Genomic DNA, 20,791 nt, shown 5'->3' on the forward strand with positions numbered 1-20,791 from the left:
ACACAGTGGGCACTACTCGATAATCGTGCACCGGTGCCGGCACTTTCAGCCATGACTGTATATTGCCTACACAGATGGTGCTACTCGATAATCGTGCACCGGTGCCGGCACTTTCAGCCATGACTGTATATTGCCTACACAGTGGGCACTACTCGATAATCGTGCACCGGTGCCGGCACTTTCAGCCATGACTGTATATTGCCTACACAGATGGTGCTACTCGATAATCATGCACCGGTGCCGGCACTTTCAGCCATGACTGTATATTTCCTACACAGTGGGCACTACTCGATAATCGTGCACCGGTGCCGGCACTTTCAGCCATGACTGTATATTGCCTACACAGATGGGGCTACTCGATAATCGTGCACCGGTGCCGGCACTTTCAGCCATGACTGTATATTGCCTACACAGTGGGCACTACTCGATAATCGTGCACCGGTGCCGGCACTTTCAGCCATGACTGTATATTGCCTACACAGTGGGCGCTACTCGATAATCGTGCACTGGTGCCGGCACTTTCAGCCATGACTGTATATTGCCTACACAGTGGGCACTACTCGATAATCGTGCACCGGTGCCGGCACTTTCAGCCATGACTGTATATTGCCTACACAGATGGTGCTACTCGATAATCGTGCACCGGTGCCGGCACTTTCAGCCATGACTGTATATTGCCTACACAGTGGGCACTACTCGATAATCGTGCACCGGTGCCGGCACTTTCAGCCATGACTGTATATTGCCTACACAGATGGTGCTACTCGATAATCGTGCACCGGTGCCGGCACTTTCAGCCATGACTGTATATTGCCTACACAGTGGGCACTACTCGATAATTGTGCACCGGTGCCGGCACTTTCAGCCATGACTGTATATTGCCTACACAGTGGGCACTACTCGATAATCGTGCACCGGTGCCGGCACTTTCAGCCATGACTGTATATTGCCTACACAGTGGGCGCTACTCGATAATCGTGCACCGGTGCCGGCACTTTCAGCCATGACTGTATATTGCCTACACAGTGGGCACTACTCGATAATCGTGCACCGGTGCCGGCACTTTCAGCCATGACTGTATATTGCCTACACAGATGGTGCTACTCGATAATCGTGCACCGGTGCCGGCACTTTCAGCCATGACTGTATATTGCCTACACAGTGGGCACTACTCGATAATCGTGCACCGGTGCCGGCACTTTCAGCCATGACTGTATATTGCCTACACAGATGGTGCTACTCGATAATCGTGCACCGGTGCCGGCACTTTCAGCCATGACTGTATATTGCCTACACAGTGGGCACTACTCGATAATTGTGCACCGGTGCCGGCACTTTCAGCCATGACTGTATATTGCCTACACAGTGGGAACTACTCGATAATCGTGCACCGGTGCCGGCACTTTCAGCCATGACTGTATATTGCCTACACAGATGGTGCTACTCGATAATCGTGCACCGGTGCCGGCACTTTCAGCCATGACTGTATATTGCCTACACAGTGGGCACTACTCGATAATCGTGCACCGGTGCCGGCACTTTCAGCCATGACTGTATATTGCCTACACAGATGGGGCTACTCGATAATCGTGCACCGGTGCCGGCACTTTCAGCCATGACTGTATATTGCCTACACAGTGGGCACTACTCGATAATCGTGCACCGGTGCCGGCACTTTCAGCCATGACTGTATATTGCCTACACAGTGGGCGCTACTCGATAATCGTGCACTGGTGCCGGCACTTTCAGCCATGACTGTATATTGCCTACACAGTGGGCACTACTCGATAATCGTGCACCGGTGCCGGCACTTTCAGCCATGACTGTATATTGCCTACACAGATGGTGCTACTCGATAATCGTGCACCGGTGCCGGCACTTTCAGCCATGACTGTATATTGCCTACACAGTGGGCACTACTCGATAATCGTGCACCGGTGCCGGCACTTTCAGCCATGACTGTATATTGCCTACACAGATGGTGCTACTCGATAATCGTGCACCGGTGCCGGCACTTTCAGCCATGACTGTATATTGCCTACACAGTGGGCACTACTCGATAATTGTGCACCGGTGCCGGCACTTTCAGCCATGACTGTATATTGCCTACACAGTGGGCACTACTCGATAATCGTGCACCGGTGCCGGCACTTTCAGCCATGACTGTATATTGCCTACACAGTGGGCGCTACTCGATAATCGTGCACCGGTGCCGGCACTTTCAGCCATGACTGTATATTGCCTACACAGTGGGCACTACTCGATAATCGTGCACCGGTGCCGGCACTTTCAGCCATGACTGTATATTGCCTACACAGATGGTGCTACTCGATAATCGTGCACCGGTGCCGGCACTTTCAGCCATGACTGTATATTGCCTACACAGTGGGCACTACTCGATAATCGTGCACCGGTGCCGGCACTTTCAGCCATGACTGTATATTGCCTACACAGATGGTGCTACTCGATAATCGTGCACCGGTGCCGGCACTTTCAGCCATGACTGTATATTGCCTACACAGTGGGCACTACTCGATAATTGTGCACCGGTGCCGGCACTTTCAGCCATGACTGTATATTGCCTACACAGTGGGAACTACTCGATAATCGTGCACCGGTGCCGGCACTTTCAGCCATGACTGTATATTGCCTACACAGATGGTGCTACTCGATAATCGTGCACCGGTGCCGGCACTTTCAGCCATGACTGTATATTGCCTACACAGTGGGCACTACTCGATAATCGTGCACCGGTGCCGGCACTTTCAGCCATGACTGTATATTGCCTACACAGATGGTGCTACTCGATAATCGTGCACCGGTGCCGGCACTTTCAGCCATGACTGTATATTGCCTACACAGTGGGCACTACTCGATAATTGTGCACCGGTGCCGGCACTTTCAGCCATGACTGTATATTGCCTACACAGTGGGCACTACTCGATAATCGTGCACCGGTGCCGGCACTATCAGCCATGACTGTATATTTCCTACACAGTGGGCGCTACTCGATAATCGTGCACCGGTGCCGGCACTTTCAGCCATGACTGTATATTGCCTACACAGTAGGCGCTACTCGATAATCGTGCACTGGCGCCGGCACTTTCAGCCATGACTGTATATTGCCTACACAGATGGTGCTACTCGATAATCGTGCACCGGTGCCGGCACTTTCAGCCATGACTGTATATTGCCTACACAGTGGGCACTACTCGATAATTGTACACCGGTGCCGGCACTTTCAGCCATGACTGTATATTGCCTACACAGTGGGCACTACTCGATAATCGTGCACCGGTGCCGGCACTATCAGCCATGACTGTATATTTCCTACACAGTGGGCGCTACTCGATAATCGTGCACCGGTGCCGGCACTTTCAGCCATGACTGTATATTGCCTACACAGTAGGCGCTACTCGATAATCGTGCACTGGTGCCGGCACTTTCAGCCATGACTGTATATTGCCTACACAGTGGGCACTACTCGATAATCGTGCACCGGTGCCGGCACTTTCAGCCATGACTGTATATTGCCTACACAGTGGGCACTACTCGATAATCGTGCACTGGTGCCGGCACTTTCAGCCATGACTGTATATTGCCTACACAGTGGGCGCTACTCGATAATCGTGCACCGGTGCCGGCACTATCAGCCATGACTGTATATTGCGCTACTCGATAATTGTGCACCGGTGCCAGTACTTCTTGGAGTATGGGCGTTCATCATGAAAAGTAAATGCAAATGTTACAAACATAGTAGAGAGCGGGGTGAAAAATACAAATCAATGTTCCTTGGGCAGATTCCAGGGCAATCAATACCTTTCCCCCTGGAAAACGGACACCCCAGACTCTGCATCATGACGACGTGACTATGAGCCATCAATGCTACGGAGGATGAAACCAATGATGACAAGAAACAGTTCTGCAGCAAGTTCAGCTCTGCTGCATCCTTCTACTGCACTGTCGATTCTCGGGGGTAATCTAAAGCTTCTCAGTCTAATTCTCCAGGACATATCTATTACCTGGGACAGATCTTCTGTTTTCTTCTTATTCTCCTCGGTGCCATCCTGATAGGGGAGAATGAAGAGCTCGGCGGACGTAGGGAGTCCGGGGAGGACCGCCACTAAGATCTGTCTGCTGCTCACGCCCGTGGCCTGTGTGGACACATAACAGGTTTAGCCTCATATAATCCAGACACAGAAAATAACTTGGGGAATAAACTTGGATTTCAGCTTGCAGATGGTGTAGAGGTGCACCTTACTGTTCCGAGAAGACCCCCTCCCATACATCTGCATGACCGGTTGCTGGCTGTACAAGGCACCTGATATTTGTTGGACTTCATCTTAAGTCTTTTATCTTTCTAACAATCGCAGTTCTGATTTTCTGACACAGAACTCCAAAACAGAAGCATTCCTTCCTCACGGGCAGACATTTACATGATCAAATTCAACTACCTTCAGCCACCACCAGGGGGAGCTCTGATGAATGGGAAACATACACCATAAGCTCTTGAGCTCCCTCTAGTGGTGGCTACAAGCAGCCAGGATTTTATCATTAATCTCTATTTCTAATATGAAGATTTGGAAACTTGTATCAGAAAAAAAAATAGAATTCTAAAGAATCTGAAAATGTAAAAAGAAATTATTTTGGACATGTTAAAATGATGTAATTCATTAATAAATAATAAAAAAATATTTATTTTTATTTATAAATACGGTAAATAAATTAGTTGTTAATTCTAGAAGATGGGGGCTATGGGGGTGTCAAGGGGCGGGGTAATGATGTTGAAATCCAGGAGGACGATAAAGTGGAACTCCTTTATGAAACTATAGCAGGAGATAAAATCCAAAATAGATTTGGAATTTTTGCGTTTCTTTTTACTTTATTTTACTGTTTGATACTTTCTTTACTTATAGATGAGGATGATCTACACAAGATTCTGGAATATACTGTGTCTGCTGTTGTAAAAAAATACATATGGTACATTTACAAAAAATAAATACATAGTGACATTTTTTTGTGAAGGGTCTTAGCTAAGTAACATAAAGTAGTGATTTGGGGGCTGAGAGTTTTCGGCTTTTTTCTGTTAGTCCATCTTATTAAAAACCCAGTCAGCCACTCCCCGATCTGACCTGGAGGATAACAGAGAACACCTGAGAACATTCTACAGGTGGAGTCAGTGAAGAACCAGCCTCCTGACTGCGCGTCATTTACTGACTGCAGGATTAACCCCTCACTGTTATAATTCAGGTCCAGACACAGCTGGCAGCGCCGCGCCGTGCAATGCCGCGCGGTGAGCCTGGTCCCCAGAGGAGCCTTCCTAGGAGCAGGAGCCGGGGCGCCCGCTGCAGAGCTTGCCTGGCACTGGTTGATTAATTGCCATCGCTAGCTTGGCTGAGCATCCGGGCCGCCTCTGGGCATCGCTGCACAACAGGCTCCGTAGCTCCCAGCTCTGTGGCTGTTGACTCCATGGCTCTTTAGTAATTGCAAGAAAATTAAAGAAAAACTCAGCACCGAGAAAGCGACATTCTGCTCCATAAACTCATCCCACAAGTGTTTAATAATGTAGAAAACAACAAAAGAACAAACAAAAGCATTGTAAATGTGCAAATCAGCGGGTGACAGATGGACGGTGGCAGGAAGGGCACAGCGGTGTCACCGGGACACGGGCCTTAGTCCCTCGGCTGGAAGGGACCTGACACTGAAGATAGTAACGTCCCCTGTGACCGAAGGTTTGATGTCAATCCGAACAGCAAATTGGTACAAAAAAAAAGAAAAATATGTATAGAGAAGCGAGACCCAAACCGTCCGGAACCAAGGGACATGTACTGTGCGGCTGTAACCAGCGGTCAGAGAGTGAGGTGTGACCTCATCCCTAGAGGAGCGGTAAGGTTATGTCACCCGGGGCACCAAGCGCATCGTGCCATTGTTCTATCTGTTATCTATCCTTATTTCCATCTATCCAGCCATTATCTACCTACTTGTCTTTCTAGCTATCTGTCATCTTTCTATCTATCTTTCCTTTTATCCATCTATCTATCATCTATCTATTATATATCCTTTTTGCAGAGAATATGAATGATAACACCAAAACGTTTTCTCCGCTCATGGTTAATGGTTGGGTGAAGCCATTTATTGTCAAACTACTGTGTTTTCTCTTTTTAAATCATAATGACAACCCAAAACATCCAAATGACCCTGATCAGAAGTTCACATACCCTGGTGATTTTGGCCTGATAACATGCACAGAAGTTGACACAAATGGGTGTGAATGGCTACTAAAGGTAACATCCTCACCTGTGAGCTGTCTGCTTGTAATCAGTGTGCGGATAAAAGCTGAGTGACTTTCTGGGATCCAGACAGACTCTTGCATCTTTCATCCAGCCACTGACATTTCTGGATTGTGACTCATGGGGAAAGCAAAAGAATTGTCAATGGATCTACGGGAAAAGGTAATTAAACTGTATGAAACAGGAAAGCGATACAAAAAGAAATCCAAGGAATTGATAATGACAGTCAGCAGCGTTCAAACTGTGATTAACAAATGGAAAATCAGGGGCTCTGTAAAAACAAAACCACGGTCAGGTAGACCAACAAAAATGTCGTCGACAACTCCCAGGAAAATAGTTTGGGATGCAAAGTAAAACCCACAAATAACATCAGCTGAAATACTGGACTCTCTGAAAACTAGCGGTGTGGCTGTTTCAAGATACACAATAAGGAGGCACTTGAAGAAAAATGGACTGCATGGTCGAGTAACCAGAAGAAAGCCATTACTGCGCAAATGCCACAAAGTATCTCACCTACAATATGCAAAACAGCACAGAGACAAGCCTCAAAACTTCTAGAACAAGGTAATTTGGAGTGATGAGACCAAAATTGAACTCTTTGGCTACAACCATAAACATTACATTTGGAGAGAGAGGTCAACAAGGCCTATGATGAAAGGAACACCATTCCTACTGTAAAGCACGGAGGTGGATCGCTGATGTTTTGGGGGTGTAAGCTACAAAGGCACAAGAAACGTGGTCAAAGTTGAGGGAAAGATGAATGCAGATCGTTATCAGCAAATACTGGAGTCAAATTTTCAATCATCAGCCCGGAAGCTGTGCATGGGACGTACTTGGACGTTCCAACATGACAACTATCCAAAACACAAGGCCATGTCAACCTGTCATTGGCTACAGCAGAACAAAGTGAAGGTTCTGGAGTGGCCATCTCAGTTTCCTGACCTCAATATCATTGAGCCACTCTGGGGAGATCTCAAGCGCGCAGTTCATGCTAGACAGCCCAGGAATTTACGGGAACTGGAGGCTTTTCGCCAAGAAGAGTGGGCAGCTTTACCATCTGAGAATATAAAGAACCTCATCCACAGCTACCACAAAAGACTTCAAGCTGTCATTGATGTTAGAGGGGGCAATACACAATATTAAGAAATGGGGTATGTGAACTTTTGATCAGGGTCATTTGGATGTTTTGGGTTGTCATTACGATTTAAAAAGAGAAAACACAATAGTTTGACAATAAATGGCTTCACCCAACCACTAACTATGAGTGGAGAAAAAGTTTTGGTGTTATCATTCATATTCTCTGAAAAAAGGCCACGAAAGCAAAAATTCTGCCGGGGTATGTAAACTTTTGAGCACAACTGTATCATCCAATAAATGTATTTTTTAGTTAGTTTCCTAGTTATTGAGTAATTTCCTTTTAATTATCTTTGGATCAGTAACATTTTCCATTTTATCTCAGTTCTAAACTGGAATCACGCTCTGGTTTCTCAGACTCTGGGTTGCTGGATGCCGGATTAAAGGCACTGATCTGCATTCGTGTATAGAAACAATGCCCTTTCTTACCATTTTGTATGTAATATTTCTACCGCCAGGTGGGACACTTTCATGATATGCATCGTCATCTGGAGGCCTGCTACAGCTCCACAGACCAGACAGCAGCGCCGCTGTGGGCACGTGCATGCTCTGCGGGTGGGTGGGCACATACTGTGCGGGGGGGCTCTGCACTTACAGGGCATAAACCCTGGGAAGGGGGGTAAAGGAGCAAATAATGGTGTCACTTACATACATGAGCGCTCTCTTAATCACACGGCTGATATCTCTCCTCCACTCCGGAATATCGGGGTTAAAATCATCAAGGTTTGGTGAAAACGACAATCGCAGAGACTGAAACTGCTCTGTAATCAATGAACGGTAAGGGTTAACAGTGCAGATGGGAGGAAACATGGGAAAGTGAGCGTAATATTGGTTGAATAAATGCTCTGAAACAACGGACAGAAAAAATACAAGAAATACAGCATCTCATCCCCTCTCATAAAGGGGAAAGAAAGAAGGAAGAAGGAAGGGAAGGAAGAGAAGAGGTAAAAAGGGAAGGGTGGAAAGAAAAGGAAATGAAGGGAGGGAAGGAAGGAAGGAAGGGAAAGGAAAAGATAGGGAAGTAAAGAAGGAAGGAAGAAAGAAAGGAAGGAAATGAAGGAAGGGAAGCGAAGGAAAGGAACAAAGGAGCAAAGGAAGTGAGGAAGGGAGGGAAAGGAAGGAAAGGAAACATGGAAGGAAGAAAAAGGAAGTAAAGGAGTGGAGGGGAGGAGCAAGAAAGTAAGGAAGGGAAAGGAAACGAAAAGAGGAACTGAAGGATGAAAGAGAAAGGAAAGGAAGGAAAAGAAAAGGAAAAGGAAAGGAGGAAAACGAAAGAAAAAAGGAATGAAGGGAGGGAAAAAAGAAAGGGAATGTTAGGAAAGCATGCATGCAAACAAGGAAGGAAAAAGAAGGAAAGTGAGGGAGTGAGGAAGGAATGAAGGAAGGAATGGGAAGGATGGAAGAGAAAGGAAAGAAAGGAAAAGGAAAGGAGGGATAAAGGGAAGGTAAGGAAAGCAAGCAAGTAAAGAAGAAAGGAAAGGAAACAAGGAAGGAAGGAAAAAGAAGGAAAGGGAAGGAAAGAAGGAAGGAAGGGAAAGGAAAAGGAAGGAAAGGAAACAAGGTAGGGAGGGAAATAGGTAAGGGAAGGTAAAAAAAATGCAAGTAAAGAAGGGAGGGAGGGTGGAAGGAAGATAAAATGAAGGAAAAGAAAGAAAAGGAAAGGAATGAAGGAAAAGAAAGAAAAAATAAAAGGAAGGAAGGGATGGAGGAAAAGAGAAGGTAAGGAAAGCATGAAAACAAAGAGCGGACGGAGGAAGGAAGAGGAAATGAAGGAAGGAAATGAAAAGTAAGGTAGGAAAAGGAAAGAAAAAGGAAAGTAACAGGAAAGGATTGAAGGAAAGGAAGTAAGGAAAGAAAAGGAAAGGAGAGGACAGATGGAATGAAAAGGAAAACAAAGGGAAGGTAGGAAAACAAAGGAAAAGAAGGAAGACAGAAGGAAGGAAAAGGATAGGAAAGAAACAAAAGAAAGAAAAAAAATAAAAGGAAGGAAGGGGAAGGGGAAATGGAAAGGGAAAGGGAAGGTATGAAAGCAGAGAAGATAAGGCGGAAGGAAAAATACAAATAAATGAGCAATATACAGCATGTATGTACTTTGTCATCCTCTGTTTTATCTCATCAGCTCTTATACGGCTTTCAAATCATTGCTAGAATTATATCAAGAATTTGATATGTATGAAAGAAATAAAGATGGAAAGGAAGGAAAGACACAGAGTTACCACTGATACAACAGTCATTTGCACACTGTTGATCTACATATCGCCCTGGTTTGTGGCCACACTTTGAATGCATCTCGGCATAATGTGAGCCCAACTTTAATAAAAGTGAATTATTTTCTGCCTGTAAATGGAGATTTGACATAAAACAAGAAATGTCAACCCCAACTCTCCCGCTCTGTGGTATTATTCTCTGCAGGTAGATAATTATCCAATTAGTCAGGCAAATAAGGTAAATTGTAGATGCAGTCACATTTAATGGAAAGTTGGTCTGTAAAATTAGCCTCTTCCGGGAATGTGCACTGATTTCACTACAATTATTATTATTAAGGAGGTAATGTTGGGTTTAGGTGAACAGACAAACAAAGAAGAGCAGATGGAGCGCAGTTGTTGTTTGGGAAGCAGGTGGCGGAAACTGGCACAGTTAATGTAAGGTAGTGGTTAATTTCAGGATATATGCTGGTAATTACACTTTAAAAAACTTGTTACATTTCATAATAGCTTTTTGAAAAATCAGCCTTATTGGAAAAGCAAAAAAGAAAAAAGTTCCTACATGAGTACCGTAATTGTCCATCTTTTGCCATCATATCACTTCCAGTTCAGAAATTTTATACTAATTCTGTATCTTTTTTTATCAGTCACAGCTTTGATTTCAGATACAAAGCAGCAAAACCCCTTCATTGACAGAGAATTAAATGATGAAATACTGTCTATCTGCTTCTACCACTAGGGGGAGCTCAGGAGCAAACTGCATACATTGCTATTATTGAGTACAGTTTACAAATAGTAAGTTATGAGCTCCCTCTTGTGGTGGCTGCAGGTAGACATAATTGTGGATCTGTCTGGTAGTGCAGGAAATTTGGAACTTTGCGCAAAAAATAGTTTTCTAACCAAAACTGCACTCAAAATAGTGTTCAAGACTGGACAATGCTTATTTTTTTTAATCTGTGAAGTAAAAAAAAAAAAAAAGAAAATATAGACTGGAAAAAAGAAGAAGATATAAGCATGAGGAGAAGAAAATGAAGATGGCATTGAAGGGAAGAGAAGGAAGAGTGGGTAGTGGAGAAAAAGAGGAGAATACAGAAAACAGATACAGTGGCATTTAAAAGTTTGGGCACCCCTGGTCAAAATTACTGTTATTGTGACCAGTTAAGCAAGTTGAAGATGGAATGATCACTAAAAGGGCTAAAGTTAAAGATGACACATTTTCTCTGTATTTTAGGCCAAAAAATTATATATTGTCATTTTTTACATTTTAAAAATTACAATAAGGAAAATAGGCCAATGCAAATGTTTGGGCACACTGCATAGTTAGTACCTAGTAGCACTCCCTTTTAAAATATCACAGCTTGTAAACGCTTTTAGTAGCCAGCCAAGAGTCTTTCAATTCTTGTTTGATGGATTTTCATCCATTCTTCCTTGGAAAATTCTTCCATTTCTGTGAGATTCCAGGGTCGTCTTGCATGCACTGCTATTTTGAGGGCTAGCCACAGATTTTCAATGATGATCGAATCGGGGGACTGTGAGGGGCATTGAAGAACCTCTAGCTATTGCCTTTTGAGGTAGTCTATTGTGGATTTTGATGTGTGTGAACACTATCCATTTGTAGAAGCCATCCTGTTTTCAAATTCAGCTTTTTTACACATGGTGTTATGTTTGCATCAAGAATTTGTTGAAATTTCATTGACTCCATTCTTCCCTCTACTTGTAAATGTTCCCTGTGCCATTGTCTGCAGCACAACTCCAAAGCATGATTGATCCATCCCCATGCTTAATGGTTGGAGAGATGTTCTTTTCCTGAAATTCTATGCAATTTTTTCTCTGCACATACCTTTGATCATTGCGACCAAAGAGTTTTATTTTAACTTCAACGATTCACAGGACTTGTTTCGAAAATGCATTGGGCTTGTTTAGATGTTCTTTTGCATACCTCTGATGCTAAATTTTATGGTGAGGGTGCAGGAGAGGTTTTCTTCTGATGACTCTTCCATGAAGGCCATATTTGATAAATTGTCTCTGAACAGTAGAACAATTACCACAACTCCAGAATCTGCTAAATCTTTCTGAAAGTCTTTTGCAGTCAAGTGGGGGTTCTGTTATGCCTTTCTAGCAATCCTACAAGCAGCTCTCTCTGAAATTTTGCTTGGCCTTCCAGAACTTATCTTGACCTCCACTGTTCCTGTAAACTGCTATTTCTGAATTACATATTGAACTGAGGAAAGGACAACTTGAAAACGCTTTGCTATCTTCTTATAGCCTTCTTCTGCTTTGTGGGCCTCCACCATTTTCATTTTCAGAGTGCTAGGCAGCTGCTTAAAAGAACCCATGGTGGCTGTTTTTTCGCACAAGGTTAGAGGAGGCTATGTGTTTCTAAACCTGTGGAATCTGCATCAGCTGGCCTTTCCTAACATTGAGGGTGAACAAGCCATATCCCTTACAGGCTAATTAAGGTCTGAAACCTTGGTCAAAGTTATCTGAGCACACAAATCTCCAAAGGTGCCCAAACTTTAGCATCGGACCATTTTTCTTTTTGTAATTTTTAAAATGTGAAAAAATTACAATGTGTATTACTTTTTAGCCTAAAATACAAAACAAATGTGTCATTTTTAACTTTAGGCCTTTTAGAGATCATTTTATCTTCAACTTGCTTAACTGTTCACAATAACAGTAATTTTGACCAGGGGTGCCTAAACTTTTGCATGCCACTGTAATAGAAAATCAAAGAAGGAAGAAGATGGGGAAAGAATTATTATAAAGAAGAAAAAAAGGTAGAAGGAGAAAAGGAAAAAGATGAATGGAAAGATGGAGAAGCAAGGTAAAAGAGTTGGAAAGCAGAGGAAAAGGAAAAGTGAAAGTTGAGAAACGAGAATAAGGAAAAGAGAAAGTGGGAGAAGATAAAGACAAAGAAGACAAAACAAAACAAAAGAAGTTTAATGTAAAGAAGAAGATGTAAAAGACGCATTGTAAAAAGAAGTAGAAAAAGAGTAACTAGATAAGGAAGAAGCACAAGTAGAGAAAAATGAGAAGAGAAAGAGGGAAGGAAAGAAGGGTGAAAGGAAAAAAGATAAGGAATAGGGTGAAGAGGAAGTCAAGGAAAAGAAGCAGAAGAAGAGGAATAGGAGGAGGAAAAGGAAAGGAAGTAGAAGTGAAAGGGAAAAAAAGAGAAACGAAGAACGAAAAAAAGAAACAGAAAAAGGATAAGAAAACAGAAGAGGAAAAAGAAGTGGAGGAAGAAGAAGAAAATGTTCAGGAGAAAGGAAAAAGGAAGAAAAAGAAAAGAAAGAAAGAAAATATGAAGATAAAGTGAGTAAAGGAGAAAGAAGTAAAAGATAAGAGAGAAGAGAGAGGATGTAGAATAAGGCGAAAATAAATAAGAAGATGAAGAAATAGAAGATAAAGAAGTGAAATAAGAAGAGAAATAAGTATATAAAAAGAAGAGAAAGAGCAAGAAGAAGAATAAGAAGGAAAGGAAGAACAGGAATGATTAATATAAGAGGAAGAGGAGTAAGAAGAAGAAGAAGAAAAGGAGAGAAAGGGGAAGAAGTAAAGGCAAAGGAGAAACATGGAGAAAAAGAAGAATAAGGAAGAGGAAAAAGGGAGAAGAAGGAGAAATTAGAAGTAGAAAAAATTATGGGAGAATGAAAGATGAAAAAAAGAAAGTAAGAGGAAGAAAATAAAATAAGAGGCTGAAGATAAATACTAATTCTCATATGGTTTTAAGACAACTTAAAGTTAACTCTAAAGTAATGATCACAGCCGAGGATCACTTATTATTACAGGTACTGGTGCAGACCGGAGTTGAGGGATGGGACAGGGTCACTGATAAAGGTCGGCCCGAGCAAATGGGCAGAGGAAATGAAATGTATAATTATGTGCTAAATGGTAAAACACCGGATAGAACGTCACTGAAAGAGACTTGGATGTGTGGACGACAAAGTCCACCGCAGCTGCTGCCGAGGCAAATACAATAATGGGGGCATTAAAGGAGGCAGAGACCCTCATGACAAGACCATAGTGCTGTCCCTGCACAAGTCACCAGTGCGGCCACATGTAGATACTGGGTATGATGTTTAGCTCCAGAGATCGACAGAGCTGAACTAAAGCGGGTGCAGAGAAGAGCGACCGAGGAGACTAAGGGAACGAATGACTGCAGGAGGCCTCATATTAAACTAAGGGTTACTCAGTCTGGAAAAAAGAAGGTTTAGGGGCGATCTTACAACAATGTACAAATGTATAAGGTGACAGTACAGACAGGGGGCATCCTCTACATCTAGAGGAAAGAAGGTTTCATCACCAAAATAGACGAAGATTATTTACTGATGAAGTGAGACTATAGATTTCTTACTATACGAGCAGTGAGACTATGGATTCTTTACTGTACGAGCAGCGAGACTATAGATTCTTTACTGTGCGAGCAGCGAGACTATAGATTCTTTACTAAACGAGCAGTGAGACTATGGATTCTTTACAGTGCAAGCAGTGAGACTATGGATTCTTTACTGTACGAGCAGTGAGTCTATGGATTCCTTACTATACGAGCAGTGAGACTATGGATTCTTTACTGTACGAGCAGTGAGACTATAGATTCTTTACTGTGCGAGCAGCGAGACTATGGATTCTTTACTATACGAGCAGTGAGACTATGGCTTCTTTACTATACAAGCAGTGAGACTATGGATTCTTTACTGTATGAGCAGTGAGACTATGGATTCTTTACTGTACGAGCAGTGAGACTATAGATTTCTTACTGTGCGAGCAGTGAGACTATGGATTTTTTACTGTGCGAGCAGTGAGATTATGGATTCTTTACTAGATGGGCAGTGAGACTATGGATTCTTTACTATACGAGCAGTGAGACTATGGATTCTTTACTATACGAGCACTGAGACTATGGATTCTTTACTATACGAGCAGTGAGACTATTGATTCTTTACTATACGAGCAGTGAGACTATGGATTCTTTACTATACAAGCAGTGAGACTATGGATTCTTTACTATACGAGCAGTGAGACTATGGATTCTTTACTGTACGAGCAGTGAGACTATAGATTTCTTACTGTGCGAGCAGTGAGACTATGGATTTTTTACTGTGCGAGCAGTGAGATTATGGATTCTTTACTATACGAGCAGTGAGACTATGGATTCTTTACTATACGAGCAGTGAGACTACGGATTCTTTACTATATGAGCAGCGAGACTATGGATTCTTTACTATACGAGCAGTGAGACTATGGATACTTTACTATACGAGCAGTGAAGCTATGAATTCTTTACTGTACGAGCAGTGAGGCTATGGATTCTTTATTGTGGGAGCAGTGAGACTATGGATTCTTTACTATATGAGCAGTGAGACTATGGATTCTTTACTATACGAGCAGTGAGACTATGGATTCTTTACTATACACGCAGTGAGACTATGGATTCTTTACTATATGAGCAGTAAGACTATGGATTCTTTACTATATGAGCAGTGAGACTATGGATTCTTTACTATACACGCAGTGAGACTATGGATTCTTTACTATACGAGCAGTGAGACTATGGATTCTTTACTATACGAGCAGTGAGACTATGGATTCTTTACTATACGAGCAGTGAGACTATGGATTCTTTACTATATGAGCAGTGAGACTATGGATTCTTTGCTATACGAGCAGTGAGACTATGGATTCTTTATTGTGGGAGCAGTGAGACGATGGATTCTTTACTATACGAGCAGTGAGACTATGGATTCTTTATTGTGGTAGCAGTGAGACGATGGATTCTTTACTATACGAGCAGTGAGACTATGGATTCTTTACTATACGAGCAGTGAGACTATGGATTCTTTACTATACGAGAAGTGAGACTATGGATCATTTACTATACGAGCAGTGAGACTATGGATTCTTTGCTATACGAGCAGTGAGACTATGGATTCTTTACTATATGAGCAGTGAGACGATGGATTCTTTACTATACGAGCAGTGAGACTATGGATTCTTTACTATACGAGCAGTGAGACGATGGATTCTTTACTATACGAGCAGTGAGACTATGGATTCTTTACTATACGAGCAGTGAGACTATGGATTCTTTGCTATACGAACAGTGAGACTATGGATTCTTTACTATACGAGCAGTGAGACGATGGATTCTTTACTATACGAGCAGTGAGACTATGGATTCTTTACTATACGAGCAGTGAGACTATGGATTCTTTACTATACGAGCAGTGAGACTATGGATTCTTTGCTATACGAGCAGTGAGACTATGGATTCTTTACTATATGAGCAGTGAGACTATGGATTCTTTACTATACGAGCAGTGAGACTATGGATTCTTTACTATACGAGCAGTGAGACTATGGATTCTTTACTATACGAGCAGTGAGACTATGGATTCTTTGCTATACGAGCAGTGAGACTATGGATTCTTTACTATATGAGCAGTGAGATGATGGATTCTTTACTATACGAGCAGTGAGACTATGGATTCTTTACTATACGAGCAGTGAGACTATGGATTCTTTACTATACGAGCAGTGAGACTATGGATTCTTTACTATACGAGCAGTGAGACTATGGATTCTTTGCTATACGAGCAGTGAGACTATGGATTCTTTACTATATGAGCAGTGAGACTATGGATTCTTTACTATACGAGCAGTGAGACTATGGATTCTTTATTGTGGGAGCAGTGAGACTATGGATTCTTTACTATACGAGCAGTGAGACTATGGATTCTTTACTATATGAGCAGTGAGACTATGGATTCTTTGCTATACGAGCAGTGAGACTATGGATTCTTTATTGTGGGAGCAGTGAGACTATGGATTCTTTACTATACGAGCAGTGAGACTATGGATTCTTTACTATACGAGCAGTGAGACTATGGATTCTTTACTATACGAGCAGTGAGACTATGGATTCTTTATTGTGGGAGCAGTGAGACTATGGATTCTTTACTATATGAGCAGTGAGACTATGGATTCTTTACTATACGAGCAGTGAGACTATGGATTCTTTGCTATACGAGCAGTGAGACTATGGATTCTTTACTATATGAGCAGTGAGACTATGGATTCTTTACTATACGAGCAGTGAGACTATGGATTCTTTATTGTGGGAGCAGTGAGACTATGGATTCTTTACTATACGAGCAGTGAGACTATGGATTCTTTACTATACGAGCAGTGAGACTATGGATTCTTTGCTATACGAGCAGTGAGACTATGGATTCTTTACTATACGAGCAGTGAGACTATTGATTCTTTACTATACGAGCAGTGAGACTATGGATTTGTTACTATGGGAGCAGTGAGTCTATGGATTCTTTATTGTGGGAGCAGTGAGACTATGGATTCTTTACTATACGAGCAGTGAGACTATGGATTCTTTACTATACGAGCAGTGAGACTATGGATTCTTTACTATACGAGCAGTGAGACTATGGATTCTTTACTATACGAGCAGTGAGACTATGGATTCTTTATTGTGGGAGCAGTGAGACTATGGATTCTTTACTATACGAGCAGTGAGACTATGGATTCTTTGCTATACGAGCAGTGAGACTATGGATTCTTTACTATACGAGCAGTGAGACTATTGATTCTTTACTATACGAGCAGTGAGACTATGGATTCGTTATTATGGGAGCAGTGAGTCTATGGATTCTTTATTGTGGGAGCAGTGAGACTATGGATTCTTTACTATACGAGCAGTGAGACTATGGATTCTTTACTATACGAGCAGTGAGACTATGGATTCTTTACTGTAAGAGCAGTGAGACTATGGATTCTTTACTATACGAGCAGTGAGACTATTGATTCTTTACTATACGAGCAGTGAGAATATTGATTCTTTACTATACGAGCAGTGAGACTATGGATTCATTATTATGGGAGCAGTGAGACTATGGATTCTTTACTATACGAGCAGTGAGATTATGGATTCGTTATTGTGGGAACAGTGAGACTATCCATTCTGTGTAAGACAGTTCCATAATCTCACTGCTCACACAGTAAAGAATCTGTAGTCTCACTGCTTGCAAAAATCACATATTAATATTACAGGAATTGGGAAGGAATTTTCCCACTGATATGGGGCAATTAGCATCTGCCCCATGGGGTTTTAGTTCACCTCTGGAGCAACATGTTAGGTTATAGGTTGATCTTGATTGATATCTTAACACTGGAAGCTTTGCTCTTGTCCATGGGAGTGAGCAGGAAGCAGCACTTACCGTACACCGCTATGGTCTTCGTGTCCTGCAGGATGCTGCTCCCCGCAGACACCTGCACCGTGATACTGTTCATTCCTTCCACGGCAAAGCTGAATGAGATGCTCCTGTCCAGAGTGATGAGCGGCTGCGGGAGGGAAGAAGGAGAAAAGCTGAGCTACCAGCAGCAGACGTGTCAGAAGTGAAGATTACATTGTCCTCACAGGCATCTTCTGCAGCGGCTCGGAGGATCGCCTGCAGGGACTTCTGCTCTTATCTTCTAGAAAAACATGGAACTGAGGACAATAATTGATGGTGCAGACTTTTCGCTTTTGGCAGAGTCCGGCCTGGGCCTGTTTGTTGGATGGAGGATATGCCGCTCATCATGGCAGAGACAACGAGCAGCCGGATCCATCTCCAGAACACGAAGTATCACAGTGTCTGGGACCTCACAGAAGGGAGAGATGTGGAATTATTTTTATATTTTGTTTGTAATTTTACTTTTTAATCCCAATCAGTTTTAGTTTGAGGATTTGCCTCCTGGGGTTCAGACCGGAGCAATGAGGGCAAGAGAATTAAGGCAGAAAATTAGAGGAAAGCAAAAAGTCAAAAGCCAAAGTTATCTGACAACAATTATAAGAAAAACTGATGGAAAAGAAAGAAAATAAATATTAGTAAATATTAGTTTTACTCCTTTCCTGATCAGAGGTGTTTTAGGTCTTGATGCCCAGAACAAAATGTCTCTGGGGTGGATTTATTGTCCTTGTCCTAATTTAGACAGAATAAAGCTGTTGAGAGGTGGAGCGGCCCGCCATACGTCTACTGCATCTCCATAGACGGCCGGACACTTCGCCATCACCTCTCAGTGTCTGACGACACCTCGCTGTGCGGCACCAACATATCCGCCGTCATCTACAATCTGAACATGTACAGCATTTCACCACTTCTCTCAGCCGCTGTCCTTTCCAAAAACATTTTTCAAAAATGTCTAATCAGGCACAAAAAGTGGCGAAATATGCGATAAATCTGAAGAGTAACACATAAACAATAGAAATACAGATAATACAGATAAATGGATAATAGATAGATGGTAGATAGATAATAGATAAAAGATAGATAGAAGATAGAGAATGGATAGATAGATAATAGATCGATGATAGATAATAGACAGATGATAGATAGATAGATGATAGATAGATAATAGATAAAAGATAGGTAATAGATAGATGATAGATAGATAGATAAATAGATAGATACATGGATAATAGATAATAGATAGATAGATGATGGATAGCTAGATAATACATAGATAATAGATAAATAGATAGATGATAGATAATAGATAGATAATAGATAAAAGATAGATAATAGATAGATAGATGATAGATAATAGATAAAAGATAGATAATAGATAGATGATAGATAGATGATATATAGATAGATAATAGACAGATAGATAGATAATATATAGATGATAGATAGATAATGGATAGATGATAGATAATAGATAGATAGATAGATAATGGATAGATGATAGATAATAGATAGATAGATAGATAATGGATAGATGATAGATAATAGATAGATAGATGATAGATAATAGATATATAGATAGATAATAGATAATACATAGATAATAGATGATAGATAGATAGATAATAGATAGGTAATAGATAGATCATAGATAGATAAATAGATAGATGATATATAGATAGATAGATAGATAATAGATAATACAGAGATAATAGATAGATAATAGATGATAGATAGATAGATAGATAGATAATAGATATATATATAGATAGATAATAGATAGATAAAAGATAGATAATAGATATATAGATAGATAGATAATAGATAGGTAATAGATAGATCATAGATAGATAGATAATAGATAATAGATAGAAGATAGATAGATAGATAATAGATAACAGATAAACTAATGTGAGAATTGCCATTATTGGATGGGGCTGACAACCATTCGCCTTTAGATCTTTAGTCGTCCGATCTCTAGAACTTTAGATTTCCGGGTCACATAAAAGGCTGTACATAGTTATCAGTTTGCAACTTTTTTTTTAATTCTTCAATAATAGAAATCTGCAGTCACCTCGCTGTTATTTCCCAGCCACCAGACGTAGGTGAGGGTCCCCACGTTACTTGGCCACAGGACCACCGAAGCGTTGACCTCCTTGTTCTTTGTGGTGACAAAAGGTAAAATCAAGTGTATGTGCTCCAGGGGAGCTGTGGAAAGAAAAAAGATACCGCATTCACCAAAGTGATCTGGACATGATTAAAAGGAAAGATCTCAGATGAGAAGAGGGAAAGCAAAGAATCTGCACAGCCGCCAACACTAGAGTGAAGCAATGCTTCCCTCTACTGGAAATAGGGTAAACTGCAGTCCGTCAATTATTGCTCTTGTGTGGCCAGATGTGATGGGGTTATGTGGTCATTTAGTACAATTTATAAAGTCAAATTCTGATGCTGTTAACCAGACCTCCCTTGTAGACCATTCATCAGTGCTTTATACACATCTGTGCTGATAACGAGCCATCAACATGAAGTGACAGCACAATACATCAGAGCTGGGGCTAGAAGGATTGGGATTAAGGGTATGGCTGGGTTAGAGCTGAGGCTAGGGGGTGGAATCAGGACGGGGTTACACCTACTAGGGTGAAGGTTAAGGCCAGAATTACAGCTAGGATTACAGCTTCTAGGGTCAGTATTGGGGTTAAGGCTTGTTACAAGTTTTATTCTTCAGGACAAAGACTGTGGATTCTTCACTTGATGGATGGCTCAGATTATTGGGCACAATTATGTGCCAGGGTTATGAGAAATGGACGAGAGGTAGGACTAGGATTACAATGGTTATGGTAGGGTCTAGGATTAGGATTATATTTCAAGATGAAGGTCAGGATTAGGGTCACAGTACAGAACCACCGGATACAATGTGACAATT

The 20,791-nt window shown here is 41.9% G+C and overlaps 1 protein-coding gene across 10 annotated transcripts in view; it reads right to left on the reverse strand.

Annotated features, from left to right (window-relative positions):
- SORCS1 (sortilin related VPS10 domain containing receptor 1) overlaps positions 1 to 20,791 on the reverse strand; it is a 955,194-nt gene that overhangs the window by 88,280 nt on the left and 846,123 nt on the right. For all 10 annotated transcript variants that reach the window (XM_073553077.1, XM_073553078.1, XM_073553082.1 and 7 more), the window contains exons 20-23: positions 19,943 to 20,076; positions 17,860 to 17,983; positions 8,073 to 8,185; positions 4,023 to 4,154 (exon numbers count right to left, since the gene is read on the reverse strand). In XM_073553077.1, the coding sequence (XP_073409178.1) occupies positions 4,023 to 4,154; positions 8,073 to 8,185; positions 17,860 to 17,983; positions 19,943 to 20,076 (503 nt within the window). The remainder of the gene's footprint in view (positions 1 to 4,022; positions 4,155 to 8,072; positions 8,186 to 17,859; positions 17,984 to 19,942; positions 20,077 to 20,791) is intronic.

The sequence above is a fragment of the Dendrobates tinctorius genome, unplaced genomic scaffold (genome assembly GCF_039654945.1).
Source record: "Dendrobates tinctorius isolate UK_male_01 unplaced genomic scaffold, ASM3965494v1 ptg000196l, whole genome shotgun sequence".
Taxonomy (NCBI): domain Eukaryota; kingdom Metazoa; phylum Chordata; class Amphibia; order Anura; family Dendrobatidae; genus Dendrobates; species Dendrobates tinctorius.